The sequence below is a fragment of the Phasianus colchicus genome, chromosome 3 (assembly GCF_987193195.1).
Source record: "Phasianus colchicus chromosome 3, bPhaCol1.hap1.1, whole genome shotgun sequence".
NCBI lineage: Eukaryota > Metazoa > Chordata > Aves > Galliformes > Phasianidae > Phasianus > Phasianus colchicus.
In genome coordinates, this window is record NC_143438.1 from 72,872,977 (window position 1) to 72,885,864 (window position 12,888).

Below are 12,888 nucleotides of genomic sequence, written 5' to 3' on the forward strand. Positions count from 1 at the left end.
TTTTTTTTTTTAAGTATGCCCCGGATGATACGAATTTTAAGTTAGAAACCATTAAAAATGTAAGCTTCAGTAAACTTTGAGATTTCAAATTCAACGTAGACTGGTATGGGAGTGTCTTTTATCTAGTACTTAATGAGCACTAATCTACGCTACATCCACGAGATTTAGATTTATGCCAGTACAGTCAATAACCAGACAGGAAGCAATGATCATTGGCGTGTACTGTGTGAAGTATTCAGGTCACAGGATTTTGCAGCATTTTATTCTTGGAATAAAAATGTAAGTGGGATAACAATGATGGACGAGAATGCAATCTCTGTCAAGAGGTAATGAGCAGTTTTTGTGCTTCAGGGCCAGATTAAAGGACTGATAACTGAGACATCCTTGCCTGGTGTTCCTGCCGTTTTAATAGAACTGAAAATAATGTTGTTACATAAAAGTGACATGGAAGCCATCAATTCATTTGTTAGCCATGGGAAATAGTCTCTTAAATATTTGGCCTTCAGAGTAGCTTAGAAAAGATTTATGGAATTAGAATTTGCAATCTTCCTTCTATACGTATTGAAATGCCAGTACAGACCTTTCTCTGTCCAAGCATACTGACAGCAGACTTGTTTTTCCAACTTACCATTTGTGGACATCCTGGAAGTAGTCCATGAACCCCCATTGATTCCCAGCTGACCAGCAAGAAAACATTTGTCGAGAAAATATTAAATTTATTTTTTATTTAACATAAAATTACAAAGTGTAGCTTCAGTCCTTGATACTCACTTAAGCACTGTGAAGTATTCTTATTTCCATTAACTGGCTCTCATTTTTTCTATCTTTCCGGAAATATTCTTAATGGCTGTGCAAAAATGTTAACTGTTGGACTTTTCTTCTATTTTTTTCCTTAAGGTAATTTCTATTCCAAATGGACTTGTGTGCTTCTGAGCAACTGAGAAAAGAGATGAGATGCAAGCTATGGGCATAGTGGGGGTGCTCCCATTCTAGCTCTACAAGCCAGCTTGCAAAGATACTGTATGGGTGTGCAGTGCATTTGCCCATGCTCGTGCCTGGGGATTTTTAAGCCAAGGAAGCACTTCTTTGCTTCTCTGCTTTGTGAAGAGGCTTGTGTTCTGAAGCTCCTATGGGAGAGGCATTCATACTGGAAATGGGCTTCAGCAATGGACTTTCTGACTAGAGAAGCTGCACAGCCTGTTCCTCAGATGGAGTTTGATGTCTAGTCTAAATGTGCTTGAGGTTCACTGTGCATACGTTTCTCCATATGGTGAACAGCATGCTAAATCTATGAGCGTGTGGGGAATAGTTTTCTCATTCTGATAGAGTCATGCCATCCACAGTACTAGTTATTAAAAAATGTTTAATATTGTGTATCCTTTGCATCCCCAGAATAAAATACAATGAATGCTAGAATTGCTGCTGAAAGCTACCCAGGCTGTTTTCAGCTGCCTTAAAATTGAGGACATCTCAGCGTAGCTAGAAATAACGGCTTTTGGCAGACAAGAAGCCATAACTCATTCAAAAAAAAGGGAGTGAATGGTTGGGAGCCTGTCTGGCTAGGCACTCGAAGCTGGGGCTGGGTTGGGTTAGCTGCTCAGTTGTCCTGCAGAAACAGAGACTTTGGGAGGACTTGTCAGGGATGTTTACAGGCTGTGCTCTTCTGAAGCTGGATAGAGGAACAAAACAGGGTTGTTTGTTTTGGAGGAGGTGCATTTGTGTGGGGGAGGGAAGATTGGTTGGTTGTTGAAATCTGCTAACTTTGCTTCTGATATAGAAAGAACTGAGAGATGGCCTGGGAAGATAAAGTGATTGGTAAGTTTGTGTGTTTATTCAACAGTAAAAATTCCAGGCATGGATTTGGGATGCTTCTGTTGTCATGCAGTCTTATTTTCATCCATTAGCATTTGCAAACTCAAGTTGTTTCTCAGCTGTCCTCAAATTCTATTGGTAATTTCCATTGTTACGAGATTTCTACAGGTAGATTATATATACATATTTTTTTCCCAGCTTGGAGTTGGTAATGCTTATTCAAAAGGTATAATGGATAATATTATATGGCTTTTCTATAATCATAGGCAGCCACCTGCTTTTTCTTTTTAAATATGTTTGTTTTTTTTTCCTGCCTGATACTGAGGTTTGAGCTGTTTTTACCACGGTTGTGACTGAAAGTAAACTGGGGCAAAGTGGCTTGTCCCATTGTCACAGTGTGATCAATGGCAGGATATTTGTCCTGCTGCGGGGAGTTGTTTTCCCATACACAAACAGACTCAGCTGAGTCTTAATTACATTACCACCTTCACACCCATCAGGGCACTGTAAGGCTTCCTTTGGGGACATCTTTTAAAGGAATTAAGTCCATTGATGGTGACCAGACATCATCTTGAATTTCTGCTTTGGACTGCAGCCGGTTTCAGGCAGACCGTGTGAACTGGAAACAGCAGTGGAGAGGTGGCCTTCTGTAAACCTGGCTTAAAAACTGTTCCCCACAGCAAGCAATGTCCCACAGGTAAAAGCTGCAGTAAGGAGAGAAGATTTTGACCAAGTAGCATGATTTTCTGTTCTCCTTTTTTAGAAGGAAAGCAGTATAGGACTGTTTTAGTTCAGAATTATTAGAGAAGTCTTAGGTACCTCTAGTGCAAAGGTTTTTTATTCTGACCTGTGGGGAAAAAGCTACCTTGGAAACTGAGATATGGGTCTTTTCATACAGGAGTTACCTCTTTCACAGTTTGGTATGGCTACAACAAATTTTCTGTAAAGTGGACCATCAGTGCCATGCAGTAAAATGTAATCACAAATGGAAAACCTTGGGACCCAGAATGGAACAGAAGTTTTGTGAGATACAGAACAGATGTATTTTGGCACTGTAATGCACTTTGACTTAAACCTCAAAGAGTTCTCAAACCCCAGGATGGCTGAGACTGGCAGGGCCCTCTTTGCCCCTCTGGCCCACTCCTGCTCCAGCAGGGACACCCAGAGCAGGGGGCCCAGGCCCATGGCCAGGTGGCTTCTGAACATCCCCAAGGAGGAGACCCTACAACCTCTGGGCAACCTGTGCCAGCACAGCAGTGCTGCCTGAAAAACCTCTGTTTGCAACTGTAATATTTCTCCTTTTTTCAACAAGTTGTGGCAAACCCAATGTTCACAGAAATTATGGTAAAATTAATAGCAATCATATTGTCAGGTATCTTGTTAGTAACAAAAAATAGATGGCACCTGTAGGCTATTTTATGCTCTGCTGAGAAAATAGACACGCTTCTATGGAAGAAGACAATTTCTAATCTTTCAAAACTTGAATTGTCAATCTACAGCAATTACTGATACCTTGTTCTATTATCAGCTCACATTATCAGAATTTCTCTTTTGCAGGGAAATAATCTGTAGACATGTGATAGAAGTCTGCAGAATCCAATTTTATAGCTTGTTGAAGCTACAGCTGAATTTTAGGAGAGATGTATTAATTTATAAATGGGGTACTTTGCCTGACCTGAATTTAGTAGACTTGCTGTTGGATCCGGGTGGAAATATGTAGTAATCTTTAGTCACCAGCGCTGTCCTTCAAATATTTGTATTTTGTCATCCCAGTTGTTCATTCTAGCTTGTAGAGAGTTTAGTGAAGTTTGGCTCAATCTGTAGCAGAGGTGTTTTCTGATATGTGCTCTTATTGCTTTCCATTTGAGATCAAATGACTGACTTTAGATGACAGCCCTAGCATTTGTATATTTGAGGTCTTGACAGAGGGTTTCAATCCTGGGATTTACTTCTTTCTTTTTACAGAAGCTCTTGAGAGTATATTGCAAATCCTGTTTATTCATTCATGCATTTAATGAGATGAAGTGTGAGCTGAAGGAGACTTGCTTACCACAGATTGAGTGGTTCCTTGGTTTTCATTGGGCAGCCTTGGATATTTTTTATGCTATAATTTTTACGAATTTTTTTAACGTCTTCAACAAATGTGTTGCATAAACTGTTTAGTACACCAGCATCAACTTTGGAAATAAGAGAGAAGATTAAGAGCTGGCTGTGCTGAGGAGCTGTTATCTTTCTAACCATTCACTCTTATCTGTTTTCCAGAGAGCAGATTTGACCTCTGATAAAGATTTATACCTGGACAACAGCTCTGTTGAAGAGGCATCAGGCGTCTATCCCATCGATGATGATGATTATTCTTCTGGGTCGGGTTCAGGTGAGACAGCATGTCACAATTTAATTTTACGATGTGTAAGAAGCAATACAGCCATTTGTGGAAAGCTGTGCAGTTTCCCTGTGTGAGCCAGAGATGATACTTTCAGTGAGTATGATCAGTGCTCTATTTACAGAGCACTGAGCAACCCTGAGGCCTGGGTTTTAAATATTAACCTTCTGCTCTTACTCCTTAGTTGCATCATTTCACTTCTCCCCACTCTGTTTTATTTTTTCTTTGCTCTCCCTCCTTTTTTTTTTTTTTTGTAGATCTCTCTGGAGTTTAGAAGTTAGGATTAGAGAAAGCTTACTTCTCCCTTGGCATAATGCTAATTTAGCAGTCTGTGTGAAATCATAGCAGGAGCAATCTCATTTTCTCTCATATGCTTTCAGGTTCATGTAAACATAGCGTCCATGCATTTTTTGCTTGTTTTTCTTTTAAATTTAGAAGTGTGGAAACTGCCAAATACATGACAGTTTTCTCTGAGGTAATTACATCCATGTAGAAGCTAAATAAATTCATAAACATAACATACTGCATTCTCAGACTTAAACACTCATTAGATGCATTTAGCTAGCTCATCATTTTTTCAAAAAACTGACAGTGAAACCTCATTAATCATTTCTTTTAGAAAACCCTCATTGTAGAATGTCTTTCAGACTAACTGGGAGACTCCAGGCAGTAAAATGCAGGATTGTGTGCCAGTTCTGAAAGAGGCGTTTCCTTATTGCTGTCAGTATTTGCTGAGCTGTTGTGGAAGTCTCCATTATTTACTGAGTGTTATTTGCTTGTTTGTTGCTGCACATCTTGTAATCTGTCTTGTGATGTTTATACGTACCTCTGTGGATTTTGAAAGGTTGAGCTCTTCTTTTGTAGCACCTTGTCTTTGTTACTGTTGTAACCCACAGCTTTTTCAGGTAGATTTTTGTTTCTCCTTTTCTTTGGAGGTTCAAGGATACATGAAAATGAAGTTATCAGAGGTTTTATTTTTGGTGTCAGACAAATTCAGGCTATTGGCCACTTGCAACTGAGTGATAATCTGTGGGTTATTTTTTAAGCCTTACATGAGATGAATTTGGTATTTCACTGTGATCAGAGGCTAAAACAGAGCTACCTGTGCAGACTTCTCTGATGGAAAAATTTCAGATTTAATTTGAGGGGGAAAAAAAAAAAAGAAAAAAAAGAATTTATTCAATGGTTCCTCACAGTTCCAAGGACCATTTAAATGAACTTCTGATTTCTGAGAAAATTGTACTTTCATTCAACATTTCATTCTGCCATGTCTTTGGGTGCTGGTTATTTTGTAAGCTTCAGAAAAGGAGTTAGGTTGACCGTGAACTGTGATATGGAGAATGGTCTATTTTGTTTTCATCCCTCTGTGGCATTTGAACTGTTTCTAACATGGATGATTCAAAATGCAGTCCTTCTTTTGAAGATGAAAGAGTTATACAAGAGCACACTTCAGACTTCCTTAACCCATCTCAATGGAAGAAGTGGAGCCCAAAGGACAGAAACAGAATGTACCACTAGACCTCGCCCACAACAATACTTTTTCTCTTCTGCCTTTTCCTGTGTTCAGCCTTGAGTCATGGATAGAAGATGAAGTATATAACTCACACCAAGAAATCTGAGTACTTCATGCAGCCTTTGGCAGTCTCTCCCTCTTACCTAAGAGAAAGTAAATTAAAAGAGTCTCACTGTAGACTGAGACTGTCTAGGTGCCCCTCCAGAGATTTCACGACAGTACTAAAAGCTAATTCTTTTGAACAAAGAAAGAAGTCTCAGGCTCAAATACTTTTCTGAGCAGTGTACAACCTATTTACTTATTAAAAAAAAAAAAAAATCTCAAAAGCAAAGCAAATCAGCACTCCCTTTCTCCTTCTCATCCTCACAGCCTACACAAGGTACAAAGAGTCCTCTGGTTGTAGCAGAGATGAATTTTCCTCATACTGTGTTAAATGAGTCTCTCTCTACTTGATACTCTGTGATGTAATGTTCCTAGCTGCAAGAGACTTCCTACTCAAGTGGTTTTCTTTCTGTGTAATTCTACTCTAAGCAAACAGATCCAAGATGACAACATGCTGACTCCTTTCCTTGGTATGAAAATTATTAGCTGCCACCAGGCCTATGGAGATAAACAGAAATTGTCAGCACCACTGTTACTGCCCTTGCAGGTTTGCAAGCAGCATTAATGTGGACAAATGTCAGTGTAAGCATGACACATTTCAACTGAAAATTGGCTGAGGGCTTTTTCAAAAGAGACTGAAAAAGGTGACGGTTTTCTGCTTTTTTTTTTCATTTTGGCTTTGTTCATAGCCTATTTATTCTTTATGTACTTTCATATTAATTCACCCAACTGTTCCGTCCAAATATTTTGGTCAACAGTTTTTGATGGAGCCATGCCTGCATCCACATGATCACGCATTGACAGCAGGAAATCTGTGGTGAATTATTGAGTGTATTGTTTCCTTCTTGTAATCCCTTTATCTGAGAGGACTTCTGGAACTCTTTTTAGTGTACATCTTCAGATAAAGCAATAATAAAAATCATAAAATACCCCACATTGGAAAGGACCCACAGTGATAAGCAAGTCCAGTTCCCTGCTCTACGCAAGGCCACCCCAAATTCCAACCCCCATGTCTGAGATCTGTCCAAACGCTCCCTGAACTCCGGCACTCGGGGCCGTGCCCACTGCCCTGTGCAGCCCGTTCCATGCCCACCGCCCTGTGGTGCAGCCCCTGTCCCTGACCCCCCCCGCCCCTCCCCTGACGCAGCTCCATGCCGTTCCCTCGGGCCCTGTCGCTGTCACACAGAGCAGAGCTCAGCGCTGCCCCTCCGCTCCCTGTGAGGAGCTGCAGCCGCCATCAGGCCTCCCCTCAGCTCCTCTGCTCTGGGCTGCACAAACACAGGGACCTTAGCTGCTGCTTCATACATCTTTCCCTGTAGGCCCTTCACCATCTTTCTTGCCCTCCTTTGGATGCTCTTTAATTAGTTTCAAAGATTTCCTGCTTAGACACAGCTTGAAATGTTAATAACTATTTCTGTTTTCAGCTCTGGCATGAAAGATCTTAACTGAACCCTGGTCTTGCAGCACGAGTATCATTATGTTCAGGAAAAGCATTGTCTCTCATAGATTTATCTGCAAGTTCTTTGGAAAAGTATCTATTTGAATCTTGTGTCTTCTCTGAAGTTACTCTTGATACAGAAGTCTGTGCAATCCATGTCAGAATCTGGTGCAGATTTCTGCTTCCCCTTCTTCTCCTCTCCCTGCCTAGTAATTCTCAGTCCTCTTGCCCTGGGTGACAATGCACCTGGCAGTACCCCAGGAGGGTGGCATGCTGTCTCCCAGTGCCTTTTTTCTCACTGGGTGCAAGGAATGCAGCAAGTACTCATTTCCCCGCTTCCTGAGTTCCCACTTCATGTGCCTTTTGGGGGTTGGATTGGAGCCAGGGCTTCTTCCATCCCCTTGCTACGCCAGCCTTGAGCATGCTTCACAACACTGACTGCCTGCTTCTCCAAGACCTTTAGCACAGAAAGCTACTGTGATATATCTTGTTTACAAGTATGCTTTTGTTGTGCCGGACACAAGCTTGTACTCCAATATAGTTAAGACTCTTCCTTTTATTCTTTCTTCAAGTTTGGCATTGTTTTTTTCCTTCCTCCTGTGAGAATTAGCAGAGACAGGACATTCATGCACAGTCCCTATTTATTTCAGCTGCAGTTCCCTGATAGAGCATTAATATGGTCATGGTGTCATCCCTGATTGTATAACACTGTGTTGATTAAGAGTTGGGCTAGAAGTTTTGTGTGTGAATTGGAGTGAGATAAGCCGGCTGAAAGTGTTTCAGTCAGCTGTGTGCCACACTGATGATAGAGATGGAAGATGTGAGATAGATGCTGGGTCTGTGTATACCTGCCTTTTGCTAGGCTTGCTTGTGGTGGCAGTACTTCTAGTGGAAATTGTGCAACAGCAAACAAGCATGATGCCAAAAGATAGTGTGAAATGACAGTGTTTGGTAGGAAGAGTTAATCACTGGCTACTTGGCAAATTAAGAGTGCTAACTACCATGGGCTTATATAGTAACTTCAACTGACACAGTCTTGATTTGCTGGCAAGTTTCCTCAAGCAGCAGGAGTGTGAAGGAGCATCTATCTGTGCTGCTGTTATTCATGGTGCAGCTAACAGTAGGCACGTCACTGTGGGCTGTTGGATATTTCCAATACTACAGCACAATCTAGAGCTACTGTGATCACTGTGAAGATAACAGTTGGAGTCCTGAAGAAATTGCAATGGATAGAAGATATTCTGATGGTAGAGAGATCTCAATTCTTTGCCCTCAACATGGTTATGGATTTAATTACTGCAGAGTTCTTGTGGTGCTCACGCTAAGAAGACTGTATCCACTTGTAGAGTCTTAAGGCAATTAATGCCCAGCGCTTTCCCTAAGCTGACCAGTTCCAGAAACTTTCTAAAGAGATGGTGATTTTCGAGAGGAAAATGTGAACTCTAGTACTTCCTAATATTCTTCTTAACAATCTTAACAGTAGTTGGAAGCTACATTCATAACACTGTAAGATTTTTTTTTTCCTAGTTGGATGTGTGGAGGGAGGATGTTTGGTATGTTTTTTTTGTTTGTTTGTTTGTTTTTTACTTTTAGAGAACATGGTACTGTATTAAATTCTACTCCTGTGTTCTGGAGAATGCTTTTTTGATCTCTCAATCCTGTTTACAGGAAATTCTAATAATGTTATTGTCTGTTTAGGAAGGGAAGTACCTACTCTTGTGTAGGCCTGCTACATGCCAAGCACAGGCCTGTCTAGATAAAACTAATTAGAATGCATGAGCTATGGGGATGTGTCTGAAACAGTACCTGAGTCAGACTTAGAGGACAGGAGCTTCAGTAGTTTGGGAACTGTCAGGGACTACTCTGAGACCAGACAGAGGAGGTCTGTAGTGCAAGTTTAATGGCCAGTCCAGAGGCTAGATTAGTCAACCAGTTATTGAAATACCCAAGACCTGCATCCTCCATAACCAGAGAGGCTCAGACCTGTAAGTTTTATCAGGCAGACAGTACTATTGCCTGAAGCAAAGGTGGCATTTAAGGATTTGGAAGAACAGTTTTGATTAAATTAGATTTGTCATTTCACAGAAAGAGGAAAAAAAATGAAGTTCTTATACTCTCAAAGTCTGTTTTATCAGATCTCTAATCTGATCATCAGTTTTAATTTCCGTGACTGTGAACGTCTTGTGTAATTTGCAAAAACTTTGACAGGTAAAGTAGGCTGAACTGTCCATACAGTTGTCCATCTTTGTTTCTCAAAGAAAGCTCTTAAGGCAAAGACAGAAAAATGTTCCTGTTGGATATCTTTCCTCACCTGTGTTTTGCAGCAGGATGGGTTTTTTTTTTTTTAAACTTCGAGTCGTGTTTTTGGAAAACACTTGGTTCTTGTTGTGAGGTCTTTTTTGAGCAGTTGCACTGTAATTTCGGTATCTCTGGATGGTTCTCCAGTATTATTCTATGCTGGCAGTTTTCATATGCTGCTTTTTTAATTATTTCAATTTTTCCTTTCTATCATACAGGAGTTGTCATAGTTATTGCCTTCTTAATACCCTTTCTTTCAAAGCCAGATGTATATAATTCTTGATCATGAGTTCAAAGCTTGTTTTTGTGCTTCATCTTTGAGCTTGTTTTCTCTCTCTAGAAAAATAAGATAAAAGCCAGTTTGGAATGACTGAGTCATACTGTTCTGTTGTAAGATATATTTCTATTTGTTAGGAATTACTTTTAAGAACATTTGCTAGACATATTACCCAATAGTTATTTGGGCAACTGGTGTCTGTAATGAGCAGAACACATATTGAGATTCCTGAGAAGTGGAAAGATCTATTATTTTCATCTCTCAGACTTCGCAATAATTTAGTCTATTGTCTGTGTCTTCTTCCTTCCAGTATCACTAAAAGATATTTATTAGACATATCCATTATCGTATTATAAAGGAGCCTTCATACTCCAGCAGAGCTTTGAATGTGGAGGAAATGAAACATAAGGTTGTCTTTAGGGATTTTTTTTTGTCCTCTTAGCCTGCATTTAAAAAAAAAAAAGGGCTTTTGAATTATGTGAGGCTTAAAAATACGTGAATTCCTAGTGACTGAAATATAAAATAGCAGTATTTCTGTAGATGGAAGCTGCTTGGTTTTTTATACTTAAGGGTCTAATGGGTTTGCTCTAGAGAAGTGATTTTTTTTGTTGTTGTTATTGAAACAGTTTGTCACAGGGAAAAACTGTGCAGTTCATGTAGCATAAGTCAAATCAGCACTGAAGAGGAGTATTGACTGACTTATAGCATGTAATTAACTGGCAATCATTGAACTATAGACTGAGGATTAGTATCAGCCATACAACTGATAACCACAATATCAGCCACTTGCAAAACGGTACTGTGCAGCTACAGATTTCCAACCCCCTTCTGTAGCTAATCCAGTGTGTCCCACATGCACATGAAGACTTGGGTGCACGCTCACATCTCCCTTGCAGACCCAGAAGAGTGCAAGCCCTCTTGTCTGGGCACTCAGGACCCCTATCCATATACCCTTGCTGTGTCTCCAAGGTGCTGCTCCCCACGGTGGCCATGGGAGAGCTGGAGGTGGTTTCTGGTGACATCAGACAGTCATACTCGCTCTGATGGCTCTGCTTCCACTCCGGAGTCCATCCCTTGTTACAGGCATTCTTGCTCCTTCTGTTTCAAAAATATCTTTGTAATTTCCCAATAACTGTTTAATCCAGCTGATGATTCCCTTCCTCTTTAAGGGATCAGTTGGGGTGAACATCCCCCTCATGATATAGGGCTCATGTTTTTATTTTAACAGGCATTGTTTTCTAGGCCAGTTGCCAAGGATGGGCCATATGAGCACCCTACCCTCAGCGTTGTAACAAAAAGTGAAACTCTTCCAGACCTATTACAAAGTCAGTGAAATGTCATCTGTTTTGTCTGCAGGTGCTGAGGAAGATGAGGACAGCACAGTGACAACAACATCCAGAATTGTTCCAAAGTTACCAACAACTAGTGATGCATCTAGAGCTGAGACCACCACAGTGAAAATGCAGACCAAGATGCCTGCACAAACAAAGGTGCGTGGGTAGAAAGCAACACCCTTCCAAATAGTTCTGCTATATCCCATTATTGCCTTGCTATTATATATGAATTGCAAAAAAAAAATCTGTATATTTTTAATTAAATGTTACTGCAGCTGTTTAAATGGATACAGAGCTGTTCAGTTTTCTGTTAGAAAGTCTGTGTAATGACATCTGGATTTCTCATGAAAGAAGAGAAACATGTAAGACATATTTTTTTTAATACAGAAAAAAATTTCTTATAATATGTTTGAATCTGAACCATACCTTTTTTTTGCATCTTTCAAAGAGTTATTCAAAAATCTTCCTTTCTGAAAGGAAAATGGTTTGATTTGACTGAAGTTTGAATACTTCCTAGGTTCCATTTAGCGTTTCAATCTTTTCTTCTGTCACTGCAGGTGATATTTTCTCAATTATCCTCAGCGGTGTTCTGAATATAGCATATCTCGTGTGTTAATTTCAGAATTGTTATTTCAGTCAGAGGCTGTAATTCCTATATACACAGGCAGTGTTTACCAGCTGATTGCTAAATATATGTTTTTGGGAGCTCTTAAAACTCTGGACAGTGACTTTCATTCCATCATGATGAGGATTAGTTCCATTTTCAATATCTAGGGCAGCTTTCTGTGGTCAAAAAGTATCCCGTGTGTTGTGACTGTCAATATTGTGGAGCACACCTGTGGGGCTGCCACAGTTCTGTGGCTTCCTGTGGCTGGCAGTGACAATGCAGATCTGTGGTGATCCTGTCTATGAGGGATGTTTTTCTTTCTGTGCCACAGTCACCTGAAGAAATCGATAAAGAGGAAAGACCTGAGGTGGATTCCAAGAAAAAGAGCAATGAGCCAGGGGATGACACTGATGTGTTCACTGAAAAGCATTCAGAAAACCTCTTCCAGAGGACAGAAGTTCTGGCAGGTAAGGGTAGTTTGCCAAGGTTCATCACCTCACCAGAAAAAAAAAAAAAAAAAACAAAGAATATAAAAGGCATTTGCATCAAATAGCATAAACTCAACATCTGTGTTCTCATCAAATGGGTTCTTGACACATTTGTAGGGAAGTAGCTAGTGGTTGATTTGATGAGACTGAGACTGGCATCTTCTTTAATATCAAAAGCTGTTGCTAATTGATTTGACACTCACAAATTGAATACTCCCTACTGAGTATCTGGAGCTTCCACAGCTCAGAAAAGGAGTTGCAATTTGGATAGATGCTTGTAGTGCAGAGAAATGTTTCACATCCGCTCTCCTAGGAGCGCAGCGTGGTCTGTTACAGATAGAGGAGCTCACAGCAGGGATGGGTGAGTGGAGGGGGATGAGTGAGCACTATCATTGGGATGTAAAGGACCCATATTTGTGTATGACTCAGGGAGGAAAAGGCTGATTTCCAATTTTTTTTCCAGTGGCTTTTCAATGTGTGATTTTTCTTCTTTTTTCTTTTTTAATGGCTTAAGACTTTACAAGAATATCTTTTTCCTCTGTCCCAGAAGGGGTTGTTGGGAGCCATGGGTGGGAGTGTTAAGTTTTGGACTTCATCTCCCCCAGAGCACTGAAACGTGAAACAACATTAATGTGC

General features: G+C 40.3%; 1 protein-coding gene across 1 annotated transcript in view; it reads left to right on the forward strand.

Annotated features, from left to right (window-relative positions):
- The window catches only part of SDC2 (syndecan 2), a 56,548-nt gene that overhangs the window by 40,811 nt on the left and 2,849 nt on the right, over positions 1 to 12,888 (forward strand). Inside the window, exons 2-4 of the mRNA XM_031591037.2 lie at positions 4,075 to 4,186; positions 11,180 to 11,313; positions 12,096 to 12,231. Of these exons, the coding sequence (XP_031446897.1) occupies positions 4,075 to 4,186; positions 11,180 to 11,313; positions 12,096 to 12,231 (382 nt within the window). The remainder of the gene's footprint in view (positions 1 to 4,074; positions 4,187 to 11,179; positions 11,314 to 12,095; positions 12,232 to 12,888) is intronic.